Source organism: Haplochromis burtoni, unplaced genomic scaffold (genome assembly GCF_018398535.1).
Source record: "Haplochromis burtoni strain Fernald_Lab_line unplaced genomic scaffold, NCSU_Asbu1 Contig_262, whole genome shotgun sequence".
Classification (NCBI taxonomy): domain Eukaryota; kingdom Metazoa; phylum Chordata; class Actinopteri; order Cichliformes; family Cichlidae; genus Haplochromis; species Haplochromis burtoni.
In genome coordinates this window covers 10,950-29,798 of record NW_024582623.1, presented here as the reverse complement: position 1 = coordinate 29,798, position 18,849 = coordinate 10,950, and the positions used below count along the sequence as shown (strand labels likewise).

At 42.5% G+C, this 18,849-nt stretch overlaps 1 protein-coding gene across 1 annotated transcript in view; it reads right to left on the bottom strand.

The window, feature by feature from the left end:
- dmxl2 (Dmx-like 2) overlaps positions 1-18,849 on the bottom strand; it is a gene marked incomplete at its 5' end in the record, with an annotated part of 38,553 nt that overhangs the window by 16,426 nt on the left and 3,278 nt on the right. Inside the window, 31 exon segments of the mRNA XM_042227458.1 lie at positions 265-341; positions 453-644; positions 750-1,046; positions 1,181-1,363; positions 3,361-3,753; positions 4,745-4,947; positions 5,067-5,331; positions 5,736-5,901; positions 6,029-6,126; positions 6,437-6,606; positions 6,744-6,854; positions 7,463-7,598; positions 7,711-7,830; positions 7,920-8,249; positions 8,387-9,038; positions 9,125-9,297; positions 9,762-10,048; positions 10,515-10,742; positions 10,861-10,980; positions 11,079-11,187; positions 11,321-11,410; positions 13,274-13,395; positions 13,925-14,127; positions 14,225-14,454; positions 14,657-14,920; positions 15,668-15,939; positions 16,040-16,258; positions 16,376-16,556; positions 16,679-16,859; positions 17,231-17,403; positions 17,502-17,568. Coding sequence (XP_042083392.1) covers positions 265-341; positions 453-644; positions 750-1,046; positions 1,181-1,363; positions 3,361-3,753; positions 4,745-4,947; positions 5,067-5,331; positions 5,736-5,901; positions 6,029-6,126; positions 6,437-6,606; positions 6,744-6,854; positions 7,463-7,598; positions 7,711-7,830; positions 7,920-8,249; positions 8,387-9,038; positions 9,125-9,297; positions 9,762-10,048; positions 10,515-10,742; positions 10,861-10,980; positions 11,079-11,187; positions 11,321-11,410; positions 13,274-13,395; positions 13,925-14,127; positions 14,225-14,454; positions 14,657-14,920; positions 15,668-15,939; positions 16,040-16,258; positions 16,376-16,556; positions 16,679-16,859; positions 17,231-17,403; positions 17,502-17,568 — 6,312 coding nt within the window.

Sequence of the window (18,849 nt, the reverse complement as noted above, 5' to 3'; positions counted from 1 at the left end):
TGAACTAATTGTTATCAGCCTTTCTGAAACCGAATATTCCGAGTTGGACAGTTCGGGGTTACTCAACCGTGAGTGTCGTTTTTCACTCTGAGTTTTCCAAACCGGCTTCCTGAAACAGGGCCCTGGAGTCAGTCTAAGCTACACAAGCACAGCATCAAAAACAATAGTTCTTAACTACTAAATAGCAATGAACGTGTACTTTGAGCACAAGGGTAATGTGAAGCCAGTTTTGGTTTCTGGATGTGTTGCAATGCACGTGTTTACCTGTAGCTGTGACTGTCACACAGTGCTTGATAGATGCAAGCAGACAGAGATGCTGCTAGCGTGTGCAGAGCGTTCACCTAAAAACATGAACATCACTTTTCATTATTCATCCCCAAACTGAACAACCAGACAGTAAGACTTTCAGTCATCTTAAAATTAAGTTAGAGATTTGTTTTTAAAGTACTGACCCGATCGTCCATGATGTCCGGATGTGGTGGGGTCTCCATGAGTGTGATGGTGTAGAGGATGTCGTGTATGTGATTGCTGAGGTGGAGAACAGGGTTGGCTATGACTGTCTTGGTGGGGGCAATGTAAGCAGATAACAGGGGCAGTGTAGTAGGCAGAGGCAAAGGGGACTGCAGCTGCTTCACTGTGGTCTCCTACAGAGTATGACAAAAAGTGAATTTGCCTTCTCTGTAAACTGTTTTGTACTAATAAAAAACATAAACATATATAATGACATATGTATAAAGGTGCATGCATACCTGCTGGCTCTCCTGCAGGAGGAACAGAAGCTCCATGCGAACAGAGGTGACTCCGCCTCCCTTGGCTCCATGAAGGCTGCAGTAGGATAGAAACACTCTGAGCAGGGCCTGGTTCTTCCTCAGCCATGCCTTGCGCCTCTCAGAGTGCTGCTGTTTGGCCTGAAGCCGGCGGCGCTCCATCTGATGACGCTCATAGGCTCCGGCGTCTGTTCGCTCCAATACGTCATCTGATATGTCCACCGATGTTGAGCGTTCTCCCCAGCGCTCCACCTCTGACTCTTCCTCCTTTCCTTCCACCTGAGTTGATAATGTTTATGGTAAAAAAATAAAATAAAATAAATTACAATGAACCAGAACTGAAAAACATTTTTAGAAACATTCAGCAGTTTTTAAAATGGGCTAAAACAACATCAAATAATATTAAAGTCGACCTTGTAGTTGCAGATTTTATGCATGGCTGCTATCTCCTTCTCCAGCCAGTTGTAGAGCTGAAAGCGGAGCTTCCCTCCGTCCACCTCAAAGCCTGTAGCCAATGTACGCAGCTCTGTCATGAGGATCTTCAGACAGGCACGGAACTTCAGCTGCTCTGCTATCACGTCGACCTCCGACTCGCCCTGAAATACATGCGAGTGACTTAAAGGACAAAGACCGTGCTTTGTAGCCTTGAATTTTATATTTGGGGCTGACCCAATTTGCAAATCAAGCCCAAAAACACTCTCTGACACCTTTGCTGCAAGTTTCCAACTTTTGGAGAAGACCCCACCAAAAAAAACATGTTTTTCTTTTCTCATTCAAGAAAAATACATCTGAATGAGAGTCGAACCCTCACAATTGTTTTTTTATTATAATAACGATTAAATTACATATCCTAATAAACATTATTCTCTCCCTGCTGAGTGTTCAGGCAGGTCTTCTTTGATGTGTTAACTCCAAATAAAAATCCTTTAAATGTAGGGCTGGGCCATATTATACCGTTCACGGTAATACCGGTATAATGTTAGGCAACGATAGGAAAATGAAATATCGCGATAGAATGGGAGTAAAACGCGCATGCGCAGTGCCTTTGTTTTCATATGGACATGGCCGATCGTTGAGTGAAACAGATGAACCAGAATTGGTTTGTAAAAATGGTGCAACTTCAGTGATGTGGAACTGGTTTGGTGTTTGTCCGTCTGATACACAACAAAGCACATTTTTTTGCAGAACATGCAAGCGGCCGTCGTTATTGTCGTATTTGTCGGACTAAAATGCTCTTAAATCTGGGAGTAATCTGGGTCCTAAACTCCGTATACTTCAGGACAAACAACACTGCAGCATCACTTAGAGTTAAAAACTGTCTAAATTCTTTCATCTTTAATAAAACGATCAGCATTGCTGCTTTACCAGGTGTAACTATGAAGTTTAACTTCCAGGCATCCATGAAAACAAAAGTTATTACATTTAACGGAGTTAGAAGTTAGCAGGAAGCTAGCGGAAGTTAGCTCGCTAGTTTCGCTAGCTACCTAAGCATGATATAGCATGTTCTGACTGAGAGATTTCTGAAAAAAAAATCAAACGTACAGCTCTGCTATCACTTCCAACATAAATGAAGACAGGAAACTAAACAGCAGTGACGTTTGTAGGGTTACTGAAGTTGGGCTAGCTGGTATATAATGATGTGCTACGTGATCGCTAGCGACACAGCTATGTTAGCATAACATAAACAGTGAAGGAGGACGAACACTAACACTTTTCCACTTATAAAAGTTAATGTGAAGGTTCTTCATGGTTAGAGACAAATGCAATCGCATGGCAGGATGCTGTAAACGGACCAAACTTCAGTCAGGAGAACAACTGAGATAATCCATCCACAATACGAGGTTAGTCATTAATATACTGCAACAACATGGGAATAGAGCAGCTGCCAGAGAATTCAACATCAATGAATCAATGGTACAGAAGTGGAGGAAGCAAGAAGAATGAGTTTAATAAAGTTTGATTTATCTGACTGCTTTGTTTCGCTTAATGTGCCTTATAATCCCGTGCACCTCATGGTCCGAAAAATACGTACTGCACACTGCAGTTTAATGTTGCAAAGCACCTCTTTTTAACTTCAGTGGATATTATACATGGTTATGCTCAGGATATGTCAGCCCATTTCTACTGGAAATGCCTTTTGGTTAAACTTTCAGCAAGGAATTTGCATTTGCACTGTTACATTTTTATAAAGCTTTAATGTACATAAAAAACAGCTGCTTGTTTAAGTGAAAATAAATGGAAGGTTGTCTTTTTGCGCTAGTAATGTTGTGGAGTTGTATTTTGTCTCGCATCAATTATATCGTCGGTTATATCGTTATCGCAAATTTTCAAATATATATATCGTGATAAATATTTTTGGCCATATCGCCCTGCTCTATTTAAATGTAACATTTTGGTTTGTATCTGTCGTCTCCTATATGCCAGATAAGACAGTAAAGAAACTAGACAAGGATGTGCCTTCATACAACATCAAAATGAAGTTGTTTTTTTCCTGTTTTGGTATTTTAACTGTGCAACCAAAGGAAAAAAACACAATAAAATAAAATCTGAGATCTCCACAATTACTCAAGGAGATTCTAGATATTATTGCTACCTGTGAGTCCTCTCTTTGCAGTTTCTGGCTGCCTTTTCCTGAACCTTCCTCTCCTTCAGTTTCCAGCTCTGGTTTCTTCATGGTCAGACCACCATCGTCCTCATCCTCATCATCTTCCTTGACATCTCCCCAGTCCAGCTTCAGCTCATCTTCCTCTACCTTCACCATAGGCTGGCTCCAGTCCAACCCACCAGTGCCATCATTTCCTCCCCAGGCCTGTGTCGGTGCTGCTGGAGAGCCCCAGTCCAAACCTCCCTGAGTGCCATTTTCCAAGGGTTGGCTTGTGTTTAAATTGGCCTTGGATGAAGCCTTGCTGAGAGGCGATGAGCCAGACTTCTTGCAAACCTTGGGGATCTTGGAAAGTACTTCCAGAGCTAAAACTGGGCAGCCCACCTACAAGATTCATAGATTATATAATATGTATATGAACTTTTGTTATATAATCTCGGCATGCATGCTTTTGTAGTTATCAGAATGATACATAGGGGGATGGAAGTGATAAATTACAATTATCTTTCTTATTGTAACAAAGTGGATTTTTTTGTCTACAATGATGATTATGTAAAAGGTATGACATCAAACAGCAACAGCTAAGGCCTAAATCTGAATCCTAACTTCACAAACTCTGGTGGGTCAAGCAAAAATGTTAGTTTCTTAGTTACAGCTTATCTAATTTCCTTCATTTCACACTCAATGACATCCTGGCTGGGTTAATGTAATTGAGAGCCTCCAAGTATAGTTTTTATTCCAGTCTATTTTTTCCTGCTATAACACTGCTACATTTCATTTCCCTTTAGAGGAGTAGAAAGAGAGCAAATTCAGCAGATCTTCATGGAGCAAAAATACAATAATGTTCTGTGATCGAGCCCAACAACAATATCATGACTTATTACTGCATTTCTGCTAAACTACAAGGCAAAAATATTCTTTCTCTTTCCCTGCAAAATTGTATGTGACTGCAGTAAACTGCGTGTAACAAATTTTGCATCCTTTGATAGTGGAAGTTGATTCTTGTGTAAAGCTGTTTGCTGTGTTTGTGATTTATTTATGAAGCTCATGAACATCACGGTTTCACCCTATCCTGTTTACCCTAGTCCTGCGATTTCAGAGGAAGCAGTCTGGACATTAAAAATTGATCATCAGTTACAGGCACAAGCAACAAAGTGCACTTGAATTTATAGGCTAAAAATGTTCTTTGCTAGTTGTGTCAGAAGGCGATGATTTCACTAATCTTTTACTCTTGTCCTTACCATTTTAATGTTTACTTCAATTGTAACTGCCTCACTTTATATGTGTAAGTATAAATATGTAGTATAATGTACAAGTTCCCAACTCGATCAAGAGAACTGGATTGGAGTAAATAGCTAGATTAGTATGGACTCACCTTGAAGTGTGCATTGGCTGTAGTGAAGAACAGTTTGCGCTCTATGAGGTTGATCTCATCTGCGCTGCTCTTTTCAGCAGTGAGGCCTACTGTTGTTGCTGTGCCCGCTGGATTTGCAAAGTGGCGGCGAATGATCAAAGGGTGTGTCCTTAAGTAGTTATAGAAGCTAAACACCACAGGGTTGCAAGCCTTAACCATCACATCTGATGCACAAAAATGGAAAGAAAAGGGAGAAAATATTTATTTCAGGTGAAAACAGCATGAATAATGCACAATGGAACATGCCGTTTAAAAATCACTAAAATGTCTTCAACCAACTAACCAGGGTTCTCATCGTCCTCTTTTGGGATTCGCTCCAATAATGTGTCCAAGGCTCGCGTGTAGTCTTTCATGATCCAGTAGGCTATGCTGCGGAGGAACGGATCGGGGTGCAACCTGGAACAGTGGTAACCACTCCCGTCCCTATTGCAGCCCAAGACCTTCTCATAAAGGAGGCCTTGGCAGGTGGATGAATTCTCAAAATCAGCCTCATACAGCCTTGCTACTATCATGGCTAACTGGAGATCCTCCATCTTCTCCAGCAATACCTAAACACCATGAAACAGCGTGATGAGTTAAACGGTGCAGGTTTTTTTCTTTAAAGAAATAACAAGCCAAGTGCAAAAAGTTAATGATTTCTGCAAGGTACAAACAGAAACTCACACTTCCTTTTCTGCCCATCTGTATATTTTGACTGTGTGTTGAGAAAAATCTAGGCCAACAAAGACTATGTGCTACTGTTATGCATCTTATTATTTATATAATTTAGGCTTCTCTTTTGTGATTTAAAGGCTGAAGAATATCCCACTCTGTCATCAACATATTTCTGTACCAATATCACCTTAAAGAGAGACGACTTTATGATATTGCTGCTGCAAGTTACGCTGAAATATGCTACTGGAGTAAACACAGGATCAGTAAGTTGTCTGTGCACTATTAACAGTCCTCAAACCTCTATGGCATCTTTGAGGGAACCAGCCAACAGGAAGAAGGCAGCCGACTGTTCAAAGCGCTGCTTTCCCAGTAGGGAGAAAGCATTTTTGAGAGCTGCCTTTCGCCAGCGGTCTTCACTGAAGTTGTTTTTGAAGAACTGAGTCATCTTCTCATCATGCTGAGACCTGAAAGAACAAAGCCACAGAGTTTGGTATCCATTCTGCTTTAGTAAGAAAATTCACTTAAAACCTCTTGTTCTGAACATTGGAAAAATTATTCAAATTAATTATGTGTTTAGAGAAAATGTCCAACCTGAAGAGTCCCCACAGGACAGCTTTCTTCTTCATGGCCAAGTAGAACAGGGCAGCATCTAAAGGGTCATTTTGCCTCTGGAATGCAGCTTTTCCCAACTGATTATAAACAAGCAATAGTCGTTATTTAGTTATTTCTAAAGAGTTATCAATATTTACCAATTGCTTTGATTCATAAAGTCTTTACAGTAACTCCTAGCTGTTCGATATTTATTAGAAATGGAAAACTCCTGTAGGAAATTAATTACATTACAGAGTAAACTGGATGGTAAGTTTCCTTTTCTAGTTCATATACTCACCTAGAAACTGAGGCAATATCTGAGTAAAATGACATTTTATACAGATATTGCCATAATCAGCATTACATTTTGATTTTTATGTATATAAATACGCATATTTATTCTGGTACCTTCTCCACCATTTTCCTCAGAGTGTTGATGTTTCTTATCCACCAACCCACACCCACGGCCCGGAGCTCAGACCACTGTGGGTCGCCTCTCTGCATTGCTGGGATCATGTTCAGCATCTCTTCCTCTGCCTCTGAGTGGAACGCCCATGCAAAGTGACACGTTGAGAGGCCTGCAATAGAAGCAGATAGTTGGATCGGGATAGTGAATAATAGGGATAGTGAAAGGAGAAATATACCCCATAACTGTCATACAAAACGTTTTGTATACTCGTCTCACAGCAGCAGCACCATGAGCAGAGTACTTTACCTTGGTGGAGCAGCTGCATGCGGTAGAGTGGGGGCAGAGAGGTGAGCAGGCAGGTATGAAGACGCATGGCGAGCAGGTACCTTAGTCCACACTCATCAAGAGCCTCGCCACCTACACAAATACCAGCAGTTGATCAGTTTTCCCCCCCAAAGACCACTCAACAAGAGGGCAAAGACCTTTAAACTCAAGTATCACTTGAGTTCATGTGATCCTGTCACACAATAGGTCTCCAGTCCTTGAACCTTCTTACCCTCTTCTCTGCTTACTTAGCACAGGAACAACCTGCTAATGTCTTCCTCACAAAAGACTAAATAAAAAGAACGAAAAACCGAAGTAAAAAAAGGCAAAAGATACTGAAAAAGAGAAAGGAGCAGTTTAACCACCAAGATTTGATAGCTGGCGAATGACTCAAGAAAAGTATTCCTTTCCTGTTTGTTAAAAACATTTATTTAACTTTAATGCAATATTGGACCGATTTGCTAGGTTTCAATTAAATACCAAGACTTAGAACCAATTTGCTTGCTAAAAATATGTATAGCAGGACTGAGGAGGGGGACCGTAGTCAACCTTTACTGCAGGAGTGCAATATCAGTAAGGATGCTGTTATGACTTCTTTTTAAGGAATACAGTGTTTATGCCAAATGTCAGATGTATTATATTGTACACAGTCTCCTGTACATATCATAAGTATGACTGGAACACACACAAACTAGACAGACCTGTGTACTGTTGATCAGTGGAGCTTGCGACCTCAGCACTTGTGGTTGCAACAGTATCAGCCAAGGCCACCAAGAACATCTGCTCTAGGCGGGTCAGGCCTGGAAGGCTGGAGTGCATGAGGTGACTGGACAGCACCTGGACACAATTGAGAAGAAAGCAAGTGAAGCAGAGAACTGATAAACAAATATTACTTCTCCATAAGTAGATTTTTATGTAAAAGGAAGCCTATTTTTTATTTTATTTTTACCTGAGCATGTTCTGGTCCAAAATAGGTAGGCCCATATTGAGAGAGGTTAATAACTCGGGATTTTTTCTCTGGTTTATCTGTGGCAAAGTTTACAAAGTCATCCGTGGTAACTGTTGGCACCTGTTAATGCAGGAAGAGAAGAGTTTAAAGTCCTTATGTGCAGGTAAACCTTTAACAACAAAATCTGTTCAAGTCTCAACTCTTCCTACCTGGAAGAGGTCAGCATACTGGTCCTCTGTGGACTTTTGGGCTGCCTCACCATCAGTCCCTTTAGTTCCCTTAGCATTCTCTTCAGGTCCTTTATAAGAGGTGTCTAGGTCAGCCAACATGAGGGAGTACAGAGGCAAGGGAGGGATGGAGTTGATCTCTGTGTAGTCCCTGCCTCCGTCACGGCCCGACACTATGGTGTCTTTTGCTGTGCTGCCAGTAACGCTGATTGTCCGAGACAGATGTCTCCTGGCTCCGCCCTCACCTGCCTCCACATCCCTAACCACAGCGACTTCTCCAGCAATACATTTTACCAGGTGGGCGAGGATGGCCTGACACACATAAAAAAAGACCAAGACTTTATTAAAATCAGCTAATCCGCATCACATCGTGTGAAAAACACTGAATAAAAACTCACTAGATTTCACTTGGATGTTTTCACTACTGAATGAGGTAGAAATGGACTCACCTTGGCACGCCGAACTCTGCCCAGGTCCATGAGTTCCAGCAGCTGGGTTGGATGGTACTGAGGAAGAGTTGGGGACAGCGAGTGAGCTGCTTCAAAGAGTCCTCCTTCTTGAAGTCCTGCCGGGGCACGAAGGGCCTCATCTACTGCAGTACTCCCCTCAAACACACTCTTTGACCTGGCCCTCCCTTCAAAGATCGAGGAGGACACTGTGCTTTGACCTCCGGCTATGTCTGCTGATGAAAGGTTGCCTTCTTCTCCCTCACCGGGCTTCTTGTCCTGATGCCACTGTGCATACACATGCATTTCACAGTCCATGCCCACCACTAGGATGCCATCCCTTACCCAGGAAAGGGAGACCGGCAGCGATGGGGTGCCATCCACAGATGACAGAAGGTCAATGGTCCGAAGCAAAATCCAGCGTGAGCGGATCCCCTGTTTGATACTGCCCCCTAGAGGAAGGGTGATAACAGCCACACCCTCCTTGCTGCTAGTCTGCTCATTGACCACACCAGAGATACGGCCATACATAAGAATGTTGGAGCCCACTCCCACAGTGAGGATGTGCGATCCATCCTCCTTTGACAGCCAGTCCAAGTGCACGTAGTGCTTAATGTTGGGTGAGCTATGGTCTCTGCTCATGTACAAGTCAGACCTGAGGTGAAGAAAATGAATAACCTATCAGACATACAAGCAAAACACTTAGTCTGACAGAATATGATAAACGTAATAGTTCCTGACCTGCTGTAGACAAAGAGATTTGAGTCCACACTGACTCTTGGATCCAGGGTGGAAGAGGGTCTGGCGAAATCATCCAGGTGGACAGTTTGCTCTAAAACCCACTCTGAGCCACCAGTAGACTCACACTCGTAGATGGACACATGCATAGAGAAGTCTTCTATGGAACTTAGACTCTGAGGACAACAGAAGACCGTTTGATTTAACATGACTGCTGTGACAAATCAGTAAGACAGTAAGGCTCTTAATAATACTTTTTACATGCACCTTAACACTAAATACACAGACTTGCTTATAAGCCAGACTGCTGATGTTAAATCTGAACTTATTTTCACTTCAGTGACATCTAGCTAGTTTTTAATCCCTTCTCACTAATGCTTATCATTTGTAGATGCAGCCCAAATGCAAAACTTGATCATTCTCCACTTTACATAAAAGTAAAATAATATGCTGACACAGGGCATTAGTATGCATTAATGGGAGAGTCCAGGGTCCAGCCAAATGATGTTTCTTTGTCCAATTTACATTTTTATTGCATTTTTCTTTCACCTCAAGGTAATTTACACAATTTCTATGCTGCTAGTTTTTTTTTTTGTGGTATAATACATTCACAATACAAATACAAATTCTAATTTCCTACCTGTCCTTGTCGTGGCTGTTTGAAAGCCACAGCCAGCCTGCCAATGTAAGAACATGACACAGCTACAGGCCGGCCTGACACACACACAGCACTGTTGTTGTCCTCCTCTTCATTCATCAGAGCCCAGGGCTCCCAGCGGTACACCCGGTTGTCCTCGCCATCCATACCATTCCCATCATCACCCTCCACAGCACAGTGCCAGAACCGCACTCGGGAATCAGAGCAGGTTGTAACAATCAAGTATGGAGCCAGGCACACGGGGTAAATAGAGGAGGAACTCAGATGTCCTGGTAGAAAGAGGAGACAAAATGAAATTTAAGAAGATTTTTCTTTAGCATATTCTTTCATTTAAACCCACCAGGAAACTAATTTCCTCAAAACTGAATGATAAAGACGCACCACCTATTGAATATACTGTGTCGACAGGCATTGAATTATTACAGTAAGTAAGGACAGGTGAAATGATGCATTAATTTATGTGTAAAAAGAAAAAGAAAAAAGAGTTTTTACTAGTGCTGTCAGCGTTAATCTGTCAGCTGCACGGCGTCAACGCGTTAGCGAGGTTAGCTCGTTAATGCGTTAGCGCTGTGCAGCCCCACGCATAGGGCGACCCGCGCTAACTCGCTAACGGAGATTTACCGCGTTAATGCGGTTATGGCGTTAACGTCATTTTAACAAGATTAATGCTGACAGCACTAGTTTTTACACATCAGCAACAACAGCATGGTTATACTCATAAGTTTATATTCCAACCTGCAGATGGGGTCGCCCTAGTAACCTCCACCCCATGAGGAAGGTCAAGGCGTTTGCTGTAAACCAGCTTCGAGCTGAGGATCAGTTTGCTAGCAGATTGCAAGTTAGCTGTTGAAGTTGACCGTGGCAAGGGTCTGACAGGAGACGTCTCTGGAGATGAGTCAGCATTCACAACTTGATTGGGAACCATCAGCTGGCTCTGGAAGCTGTAATCTGGGCTTGGCTCATCTGCACACATAGGCAACACATCAGAAGAGACAAGTTAATCTAAATTAAAAAAAGCAGACTTCACATTATTTTTCAATTTCACCTATAAATGCTTTGCTTCACGCACCAAAACACTTACCCACACAGGCCTGCACAGACTTAAGATGTAGATGCCACATCTGCAGAACAGAGTTTCTGTTGAGATCCTTTTCGATCACCACCAGGAAAAACTTCTCAGAGAAGGGAGGAGGTTGGTAATCTGGATAGAGTAAAATGCAGTATTATCGTCATCTAATGACAACTGGGCTGTAAAATAGGAATAAACAGACCGACACAGAGTTTAACAGAGTGCTATACCTCCCCCAGGTGGAAAGGCTGGTGTGTTTGCTTCTGGTTCTTTCTGGGGCTTGTAACCTAGAATGAAGTCCTCTTGGAAGACATGTAGCAGCTGTGTACTGGCTCCACACTGGAGGCACATGGACATAGCATCACACAGTTTACTATATCTATTGATCAGGAGGTTTCAGTAGTTCATGCCAAGAATTTTGGTCTGTCATTGATCTGAAGTGGGTGAGAAAAAATACAGAGCAGCTGCTAACCTGGTTTGTAATAGCATCCAACTCTATGATACAGCCGGGTCTGGCTGTGGACTGCTGGCTGACGATATTGAACACTTCGCCCACGAGTTTCTAAGAAGAGATATACAAGGAAAAAATAAAACACAAAAAAAACAACAACACATAATCTACTTTGTATTTCATCATACTGCATTTCATTTAAAACCATTGGAGTGGTAGAAAGTGTTGCATAATATTTTTTATATTGTACAGAGGAATGAAGTCTGGAAATTGTTATAAGGGCATGAGGAAAACACATATTTTGCTTCAAAAACAACATGGCCACATGTCCTATAAATTCAGGATCTGTGTGACTGATGTAATAGTTGTTAGGTTATTTAAAAGCTGGCCTATAGTAAAAGTTAACATCTGTGAATAATGTGCGTATTTGACAGCTGCTGTTTTATGGTTGGTGTACACCTTTAAGCCAAACAAAGAAAGAAAAGCGTCTGAACTTTAAGTAACTTGAAGACGTTTCACCTCTCATCCGAGAAGCTTCTTCAGTTCTAAGGTCAAATGGTGGAGAGTCCCAGATATAAACCTAGTGGGAGTATCCCCCCACAGAGGGACAAAAGGACCCCCTGATGATCCTCTAATCGCCTGAGCCAAGGTGTGAAACTGGGTGTGGGTCCCAATCAGCCAGAGTTTCGGGTGAGTTCATTGTGAAACCTGGCCCCACCTTATCATGCGAATTCCTGAGGATCAGATGGCCCAGGATGTGAGTGGGCGTTAAGGCGTCTGGGAAGGGATCTCAAAACTGGATTATAGATGGCAGAGAGTTGGTGTCGTAAACCACCGCCTCTGTTCAAAGATGGTCGCTCACAGTGGACATAGATGGCTTCTTTCACTCCTCTTTCAAACCATCTGTCCTCTCTGTCCAAAATGTGAACATTGGCATCCTCTGAAAGAGTGTCCTTTGTCCTTATAGATGCAGATGGACTGCTGAGTCTTGTCCTGTGGAGGTGGCTCTTCTGTGTTGTGCCATGCGCTTGTGAAGTGGCTGTTTGGTCTCTCCAATGTAGAGGTCTGGGCATTCCTCCTGCACTGTACAGCATACACACATTGTTAAGTCTGTGTTTTGGGCGTTTTGTCTTTCGGGTGAACCAGTTTTTCTCCAAGCATAACATCTCGGTGCATTTCAGACCCAGCAACACGCTCAGACAAAAACTGGTTCACCCGAAAGACAAAACGCCAAAACACAGACTTAACAATGTGGTGTATGCTGTACAGTGCAGCGAGGAATGCCCAGACCTCTACATTGGAGAGACCAAACAGCCACTTCACAAGCGCATGGCACAACACAGAAGAGCCACCTCCACAGGACAAGACTCAGCAGTCCATCTGCATCTTAAGGATAAAGGTCACTCTTTCGAGGATGCCAATGTTCACATTTTGGACAGAGAGGACAGATGGTTTGAAAGAGGAGTGAAAGAAGCCATCTATGTCCACTGTGAGCGACCATCTTTGAACAGAGGCGGTGGTTTACGACACCAACTCTCTGCCATCTATAATCCAGTTTTGAGATCCCTTCCCAGACGCCTTAACGCCCACTCACATCCTGGGCCATCTGATCTCAGGAATTCGCATGATAAGGTGGGGCCAGGTTTCACAATGAACTCACCCGAAACTCTGGCTGATTGGGACCCACACCCAGTTTCACACCTTGGCTCAGGCGATTAGAGGATCATCAGGGGGTCCTTTTGTCCCTCTGTGGGGGGATACTCCCACTAGGTTTATATCTGGGACTCTCCACCATTTGACCTTAGAACTGAAGAAGCTTCTCGGATGAGAGGTGAAACGTCTTCAAGTAACTTAAAGAAGTCCAGACGCTTTTCTTTGCAAGCTCCTTTGAAAACCCAGATACATTCACATAAACCTTAAACGAAAACTATCACATTGCAGTGAGCAATAACAAAACAGTGCATATATACTCACAGATGTTTCAGGATCTGACAGCTCATCCAGTAGTTTCCTGGCATCCACAACAGCTTGATAGAGACGCAGGTTTTTACCATCTGATGCCACGAAGCAGGCACTGGCACTGTTACAGTAAGTTCCTGTTAGACACAACACAAAGATTGCAGGCTTAATATTGGGCAATGCACATAACTCTGAAGGACACTCATAAATGGAGCCATCCAAGAAAACTTCTTCAAAGAGCAATAATCGGGACAAACTAGATTGAGAATGGGTTTGAATTAGAAAGGGTATATATTTTTTCCCTTTCAAGACTTATGGCATCAGTATCAATAAGACAGAAGAACACTGCATTTTGACCGCAAAGCTGGAACATACTGCTGATTCGTTTGCTACTGCTGGAACTGAGTAGCTGTGACAGTTGTTCAGTATTTCCTGAGAAATTCTGAACTTAATATCCTCCTGCCACCTGGACAAAAAAAATAACTAAGTGCAGCAAGAGTCTCAGCAAGAGTGAAAATGTCCCTCTTAATCAAAATTCTTGTTATTAAGCTACTACTACTACTACTACTACTACTACTACTACTACTACTACTACTAATAATAATAATAATAACAACAACAACAACTCAAAAATCAGCTTTATATAAAAATGTACGGTATATTTACCAAGTACAGTGCTGGGTACTAGCGTGGGTAGCCAAGCAACATTGCTGAAGGCAGAGGTGTGCAGAGAGTTGATACGGGCCAATTCTGAGACGCCTCCAGTGCAGGACAGGGGTCCAATGTGGTCCACTCGCCACAAAATCAGCTCACTGTAGATGGCATTGGGGTCATGGAAGGTCCTTGTAGCTGCATTACGAAGCTGCTTCCTTAATAATGGATAACAGTTACAATTACTAGCCTATCACCAGCAAACTAAACCCATTATTGACTGCTTCAGTTCTCTACCTCTACTTCATGCTATACCTGGGAAGACCCTTTGGTAGGGGGAAGGTAGGAGGCTGCTCTCCTTCCAAACTTCCAGGGGCTGAGGGAGGGGTGAGCAGGGCATTGTGGTGAGAGGAGGTCAGCAGCAGCGGCAGCACTGTGTGACAAGCTTGGTCATTCAGATGGAAACGATGGCCGCAGTACCGAAACTTATGAGATACTGTCAGTACATTGGAGAAGTCAGAACGCTCTGCAAATGTCACAGCCCACTGCAGACAGAGGAATCAAAGCTTTTTGTGAGGGAAACAGAATATGCAAAAAAACATCAAATTATAGTGTGAACTGCAAAATGATAGATTGTCTGAGAATTGCGTCGAGCCTGTGGGAACGTCTTGGGCTAAAGTGGCAATTTATCAAAACATGTGAGCAAAGCCCTCAGAAAGAAGAGCGAGGTTAACCTCAACCTCGTACCTGGTTAAGAGATCCATCAACATGCTTGGAGACCATCATGACAGCTGGACTAATGTGAGTGTTGGGAGGGGAGGTCACAGCAGCAGAACTAAGGCCAGCTGAGGCTGAAGCAGAGTGGGACACATGTTGGACTATCCTTCCCTGCTTGCCTACTCCAGCGCTTACACCCTCAGTCAAAGTGCAGGCATACATCAGGATGTTTTTACTCAGTGAGTTGGCATCTCCTGTGGGAAACGCCACCGGAATACGGGAGGAGAAGGACACCTGGAGGAAAATAAGAAACAGTTGCGAATATTTTCTTAGTGTCTTAACCCTTAAATCAACATAATAATTCAGCTTCCTAACGATATTCCTTTTGGATTACTCATCTGTGCTAAACCAACTCAAACATGTATACAACTTGTATTGTGTAGATATGTTTTAATATTAGAGCATTAAAGTCTTTTCATACTCTACTGTATTTTTGTAGTCAATGCAAAAGTTATATTTTCGAACAAATTTAAACATCTGTGCAGCTGAAGCCCAAAATTCAGTCCTTTTAAATTTAATATCCTGTTTGGTCCTCCTTAGAGGAGTGCTGAAGTGCTGCTCTTTCTAGGACAGCCGGATGCTACAGTGCAAGCTTCTCGCTGCATATCAAAGTGAAAATTAGGTGAAAAATTACTTGGGCTCTAACTTTATTAAAATGACAAAGACTTCCTTCAGTAAGTTATAACAGCTTTTGCTAATTAACATTAATTCTGTGGGTAACTTGATAAAGCACAGAGTACTCTCCATAATTCTCTATTGGAGAAAATGAAAAAAATATATTCTGAATGTCAAATACAGCTGGAGGAATGCTGAGTCAATTTATATTTGAGAAAAAACAGTCACACAGTTTGTGCTGTGAGCAAGGTGTGTACGAGCAAGTAAACGACTGAATTCAATTTAAAACAGAAAAGTTACAATTTAGGAAAAGAGATTATGATTTGCTTGAAAAATGTTTTTCATATTCTGAATTTTTGTGCACACCTGAACCTGTCTGAAGATGCCCTGGTTGAATTCGTCCAAGTATTTTACATGCCAAACCAGGAAAGATCCATCCAATGGATGGATGGTAAACAGCATGTCCGGGCTCTTGTTCCACTCTGTGATCAGAGTCTCCATCTTCCTCTCTAGCAGCATGGAAGGCAGAGGCATGCTAGAGCTGGATCCTGGGGAGGATGCCTTGGTGCTTCCCTGCTCCCCTGACTCACCCTCTTCTCCTTGCTCTGAGGATGCTTTGTCAGACATCTCATCCAGGTCTGGAAAAAACAAACAAAAACAAAAAATTATTTAGTCTTACACGTGCCCTTTAACATGGTAGGTTTTAAGCAGCCTTATATATTGTTAGCCTGGTCATACCAAAGTCAAACTTCATAGGGGATCCTTCAGGATCCAAGGGGTCCTCAGTAGTTTGGTCCAGCTGTTGTTCAGAGAATTTACGGAGTTGCAGCATAAAAAGGTCCATGGATGAAGTGAAGCTAAGATCCTTATTATTGAGCCAGTGAACCACAAAGCCTCCGCCACCTGTGCCATCGTCTGGGTTAAACACTGCAGAGTCAGCTAGCACTGATGGGATATCTGACAGACAGAAACATGGCAGGAGCACAAATATTACACAAGCTTAGATTAAGTTTACAGCTCCATTCAATGTGCACATTGATTCATTTTAAAACCCAGTCCAACAAAAAACACTACCTGTGTTGGGATTAATACTGGCCGAGATATGGAAGTGACACAGGGCATTGGCATGATGAGCGATGTGGCGGTGAGTGTGTGCATCCTGTGTGCCCAGCTGAGAGGGCAGCAGCTCACTGTGTGCCACTAAAGCAGAGGACCGTCGCCGGCCACGGCGCAGATGTTTTAGGTGGTGGATTGACTAATTAGAGAGGGAGCACAGGAATAAAGGCAAGAAAACAGGTCTGTGTTATTCCTTTCTGAGAAATATTCCATTTTTTGGTCATTTATGAATCATTTCTGCTGAGATTGAACTAAGTGTACCTCCAAAGCATGTTGGATCTTGTCCTTATTGCCTGCCAGGCCTGGCAGGCTAGAGCTGAAGGACTGTGTGTTCTCAGTGATCTGTCCACCAAGCAGACTGTCTTCAGGTAACAGGGTCTCCGACCATAATCTACACACTCCATCCTCACAAGATGTCAGCAACACATTGCACACTGAACCCCTAGAAAATAACACAAGAATGTAATCGTCCTTCAGTAGTTCTTTTTTTGATTCATTTTGCCTTTATTAAAAATGTTCAGTCAAAACACATTTTAGGGACACAACAACAATTTCTTATAACAAGAGTTAAGTATGCATACCCCATGACTAAAATAAAATTATTGCTGGATGCCCAGTTATTGAACCACATTTTTAACCAAGTGTGCTGAATATCGTTCTGGCCTAGTAACGCATCACTCAAAGGAGGCAAAACCTCATTTTATAGCCAAAACATTATGTCTGGCTTTAAAAGACAACAAGCACGCACAACAAAAGTGGACAAATAAACACGTTTACAGCATATTATGTGTGTGATCATGTGTGCTTTCTTACTTGGGCATGTACTTGCTGGTCTTCCTCCAGGACACACCAGTGACCGAGCGAGGATGAGCCAAGTAAACAAAGGAGAAGTGAACAGGAAGAGGCTTTTTATCAGACGGGTCCTGGACCACCACTGCGGATCTCCAGCCAGTAGTGGGATACCAAACCTTGAGTAAACAGTCATCCTGTACATGTGCAGAAAATCATTATATAGGCAAACTGAGGTACAAAAAAATGTTTCAACAATTTGCCATTTTTAAAAATGTTAACATGAATCTTTAACCTTTCCAATTGTGGCAAAATACTCTCCATCAGGAGACCACTTGGCTGCGTGGACAGACGCAGCAGTCCTAAAAGAAAAGGAAAAAGAAACAAAAACAATATCAGCTATTAAGGTTTCTCATGTGATGCCAAACACTTTCCTCAAGAGCTGTTCACCATGTTGGACATAATGCAATCAATGGTTGTTAGGCAATAAGATTCTCAACTGGCAGGAAATGGAAGCTCCATCAGATTGAAAGCTCTCGTTGAGTGAAATCCGTCACAAAGAAAGTGCTATTGCAAGATGTCACTGAGCAGTCTATAGCAGTGGTCCCCAACCTTTTTTGCGCCACGGACCAGTTTATGCCCGAAAATATTTTCACGGACTTGCCTTTAAGGTGTTGTGGATAAATACAACAAAATAAAACTAATACCGGTACCGAAAAAAATATTTATTCATAACACACGTGAAAAGACCCAGGAAAACAGAGTTAACGATAAAAACGATAACAAAATAACGCTGAAAACCGATAAAAACCCTGAAAACCTGAGCCTCAACTCTCGCGGCCCAGTACCAAACGACTCACAGACCGGTACCGGTCCGAGGCCCGGGGGTTGGGGGACCGCTGGTCTATAGGACTGCAACTGTAACTGAGAGCTTCAGCCATTATTTTCCCCAGCAACCACTTCCAACCTTCTGGGAAATACTCGTTTCCCCCCCCTTTGCACAGGTGTTTGCCAGATGGTCAAGGATCGATCTCTATTCCTGTGTGCGTGGGGTTTTATTCACCTGCTCCTACACTGTCACCATAATTTTCACACGTTCAACGCAGCAAAAAGTTAACCTCACATGGTTAGTGGTCAAGCGTCAGCAAAACCCTTAACATCCACTTCTCCATGGAAACAGTCTGTTTCTTTGTGCACAAGGTATTGTTGGTCGCAACCATTTCGTAGTTTTCTGTTAGTCATCATATGACAGTAACAGATGTGGTTTCATATGTCTGTGTCTACTCACACAGCTTAAGGCGTGAGAGCGACACTGCCTGCTGACTCAGAAGACTAGTCTTCGTGTAAGGCCAGATGTGTTTGAATAATCAGTAACTGACTATAGGTTTTATGAGGGAAAGGGAAGATTACAGAACGTATTCTGCACAATGAAGTGATTAACTCTTCACTGCAAAGTAATAGTGAAAAAAATAATGTATGCAAAATATTCAGTTGTTGCCTCAATGCTACACAAACTAGAATAACTGCCTTGTTGCAGCCGACATCCATGTCTGGGCATGCTCATCATATTACACTGTGTGTTGTAAAGTGTTTTTGAAGAACATGATGGTCTGTGAACATTTGTGTATATATATATATATATA